This window comes from Pseudorasbora parva, chromosome 10, assembly GCF_024679245.1.
Source record: "Pseudorasbora parva isolate DD20220531a chromosome 10, ASM2467924v1, whole genome shotgun sequence".
In the NCBI taxonomy this organism is placed as follows: Eukaryota; Metazoa; Chordata; class Actinopteri; order Cypriniformes; family Gobionidae; genus Pseudorasbora; species Pseudorasbora parva.
The window spans coordinates 46,304,702-46,308,502 of NC_090181.1; the positions used below are offsets into that span (position 1 = coordinate 46,304,702).

Sequence of the window (3,801 nt, forward strand, 5' to 3'; positions counted from 1 at the left end):
TACAGTTAAAGAAAAAAACCCATGCTGATTTTTACGCTCATGTCAGAGTTTTGTGTTTTGTTGTCGGCTTGTTGTTTGTCATGCACACTTTTATATGTTACAGCTGAATATTTATTGTTTTTCTTACTGCATCGACATATGTGGTTTATTTACACTAATTGTCTGAATTTTGCCTGTGCTCTTATGAATGCGTGTAGTTTTATTCCTCAGGCCGTGCAGGGAGGCATGAGTGATGATCAATAGGGTTTGTGTGATGTTTTAGTATTGATTATGGAAACGTGAGCCGGTGAATAGAGCAGGGCGGGGTGATATTTTCATCCCCAAATTCTAATATGTCAAGCGATAAAAATGCACAAATCATCTCACTTAACATATGAATGATGTGCATTCATCAACATGATTTATTTTGCCACGCATACCTGTTACCCTGCATGCTTCACTCCATGTGTGTGTTGAATTCAGTGAATTTGTGACACACACGCAGCTGTTCAAACCGGCCACTTGTCATGCGTGTGGTTTTGTTACGGCTCTCTTCTGATACTCCGCCGCCGCACGCTTATAAAAAGCATCTGCATTCTCTGCATTCTTCAAAACGGAGACCGTGATGGCTCTCAGATCTTTTAATGAACCAAGCAGAATTTCAGGAAACTGGCAGATTAGAGAATCCATCTTCAGTGGGACTGGAAACGCATCTCTCCTGTTTTTAATATCTCACAACCCCAGACCATTTTAACCAACGCACTTATATTTGTAATTTAATTAAAATTAATATATAATTGAAAGTGCATAATAATCACATCTGCATCTAAATGCATTTACATATCAATAGTAATTAAATAATAACATTGTACAGTTAACACAATAAGCACCGATCTATCAAACTCTCAATGCAAATCTTGTTCTTAAATGTAAAATAATATTTTTTACAGTGTCTCAGTTACTCTATAATTATGCAAATAACTCTAAATCAACCGGAAACATTTTATTTTACAGTGTCCTTGTCACATTACTGTAGTAATAACAGTAGATTATGCATAATTACATGCAACTAATCCTCAACCTAACCGTATAGTTTAGTAATATTACTCTGTACTTAAAAATATAAATACACTGTAACAATGACACCTTAAAATAAAGTGTATACCTTTACCCTATTGTAAATACATGAGTTATTAATTATTATTACACAGTACTTAAATGCATAATTACACTGTAACAATGACACCTTAAAATAAAGTGTAACCCCTAACCCTATAGTAAATACATGAGTTATTAATTATTATTACACAGTACTTAAATATATAATTACACTGTAATACTGGCAGTTTAATCCAAAATAATAATAAGGATGAAAAGGTTTTCTCCTCACATAGGAAAGAATGAGTGCTGTTAGCTTGAGTGTGTGTGTGTGTGTGATCATCTGTGGGAGTATTTCAGCACATCAGCCCCTCCCCCTGCTCCCTCCCCCTCCCCTCCATGGACACGCCCCTTCTGTGTGTCTAAGCCCCGCCCCCCTGAGGCAGCAGCCAACAGCAGCTGTTCCATATTCATCAAGCTCTTCAGTCTTAAAGAGGCCGACGCTGAGCATGCAAACACTCACTCCTGCCTCTCCGCCGCTCACACACTCCTCTCAGCGCTCTCTCTCTTTCTCTCTCTCTCTCTCTCCCTCCGCTTCCCCCTGATCTGACCCCCCACACACACACACACTCACTCACACACACACACACACGTGCATGCGCAGACACACACACACACGCGTACCTGAGTCGGCGGTGGGCTGCGCTGCTGGAGGGGCTTTCGCCGCAAGTTTTCTGAAGGTGCTCGCTGGTGGTTTTGGGGGGCGAGGCGAGTGTCCGGCGTATCCGCTGCCCTTCTTCTCTTCCTCCTGGAATGCTAAAACTGGGCTGATGGACATTTCCGAACTTTGCATCCCTGATCCTCTCAGCTATCATAACCAGTAGGTGCATCTTCCTCTCTCATGCACAGCGCTTTCTGTCTGCTTTCTGTCTGTTTTCTGATAGGACAGGCTCAACTTGTCATAGGGATGCAATGCATTTTCTGCTGCACGCTTACTTTTCGGACACTTTTCTCCTTTTGCTTTAGCAGATGGTCGGACGCTTGACTTCTGTGTGTTTGAGCGATAGTCTTAAGGGTTCTGTCTGGATGTGTGTTTATTAATGGAGATGGACTGAGTGAGAGAAATGTGCTTTTGAGCGGCCCCAGAGGGCTGCAGGTGTCCCGCCTGAGATACACTCCAAAAAATGTTGGGTTAAAAACAACCCAAGTTGGGTTGAAAATGGACAAACACAAAAATTGGGTTGTTTGAGCGGGTCCATTCACTGGGTTCAAACCACCCAATTTAGTTTTTCTGGATTTGTCTATTTTCAACCCATTTTTAGAGTCTTATATAGAGAAACTTCTTCTTATTTTTAACTCTCATTGTCTTTTTTTTGTTTTGTTGTTGCAACCTGTTTTCTCCAAATTGCCCTATCTTGAATTTGCATTTGAACATTATTGTGAGTTTATTTTGTATTTGTTATCGTGAGCAGTGATTTGTTCTCATTTAAAACAGTAAACCCAGTCATGCAAATGCTCACCTTGTGCTGGAACTGTCATAAAAAAATCAACATTGAGCGTAATGTGCACTAACTCCACAGATGGATTTTTGGATATGGATTTGTTCGTTTACTCTCAGTAACACCAGCATCATGACACAATGAAATGGGCCGTGTGTGTGTGTGTGTGTGTCTGGGGTAAAATTGGCTAGATTACACTCTGCAAACTTAAACACATATTTTAAGCTACTTTGTAGTTTTACACTAAGACGGATTAGAAAGGTTCAGCAGAGCTCGGATGCCTCCACGCATGCATTTCCACAATCACACAATAAAAGCTTTATTTATATTTAAAATGTATGCTTTATTAAGGGCTATTCTATCTCCACTCAAACGGGATCACAAATCGTCTGATACTGGAAAATAAGGGTTGATTTAATTATTATTAAGAGATTCTTTACAAAAATATCAGATATTAAATATCATCATGTTGCAATTTTGTGACTGTATCTGTTCTACCAAACTATTAAATTGCATTATATTATCGTAATTATTATTATGATATAATTCAGTCAAATTAATATAGTGATATAGTGCATTGAAAAATAACAAATGCCCTTTTCATTAGAGACAAATGAAATGTAAAAAAGTTCTCATATTTGCATTATAGATGTAATATGTAATGTTTATTTATTAATAGATATCCTGTTTTAGGGATTGGATCTATCTACATCTATCTTCTTTTATATATATAATATGCACTTTATTTAGTTTTAGCCAGTCTAAAATATTTCCACAAATGTTATTGAATAAAGTAATTGAATAAAATGTGTTTTACAATTTTGGGTAATATCTTATTTTACAGTGTTATATAATGTAGTTACTATAGTAAATCATGCATAATTACACGCACCCTAGAGTAAGTACATGTAGTTACTAAATATTACTCTATACTTAAATATATAATTACACTGTAACAATGACACCTTAAAATAAAGTGTATACCTTTACCCTATTGTAAATACATGAGTTATTAATTATTATTACACAGTACTTAAATATATAATTACACTGTAACAATGACACCTTAAAATAAAGTGTAACCCAACTGTGTTGCACTTGAAGGCGATCACGGCTGCTTTGTATTTGATGGTGTGTGTGTGTGTGTGTGTGTGTGTGTGGGCATGTTTTTGTGACATATGAGGACACAAATGTGTATAATGCCATGGGTATGACACAGGTATTA

At 37.4% G+C, this 3,801-nt stretch overlaps 1 protein-coding gene across 1 annotated transcript in view; it reads left to right on the plus strand.

The window, feature by feature from the left end:
• Window positions 1-1,539: 1,539 nt before the first annotated feature.
• esrrb (estrogen-related receptor beta) overlaps window positions 1,540-3,801 on the plus strand; it is a 180,639-nt gene continuing 178,377 nt past the window's right edge. The window contains 1 exon segment of the mRNA XM_067456278.1: window positions 1,540-1,957. Within this exon segment, the coding sequence (XP_067312379.1) occupies window positions 1,734-1,957 (224 nt within the window). The 5' untranslated portion in view covers window positions 1,540-1,733.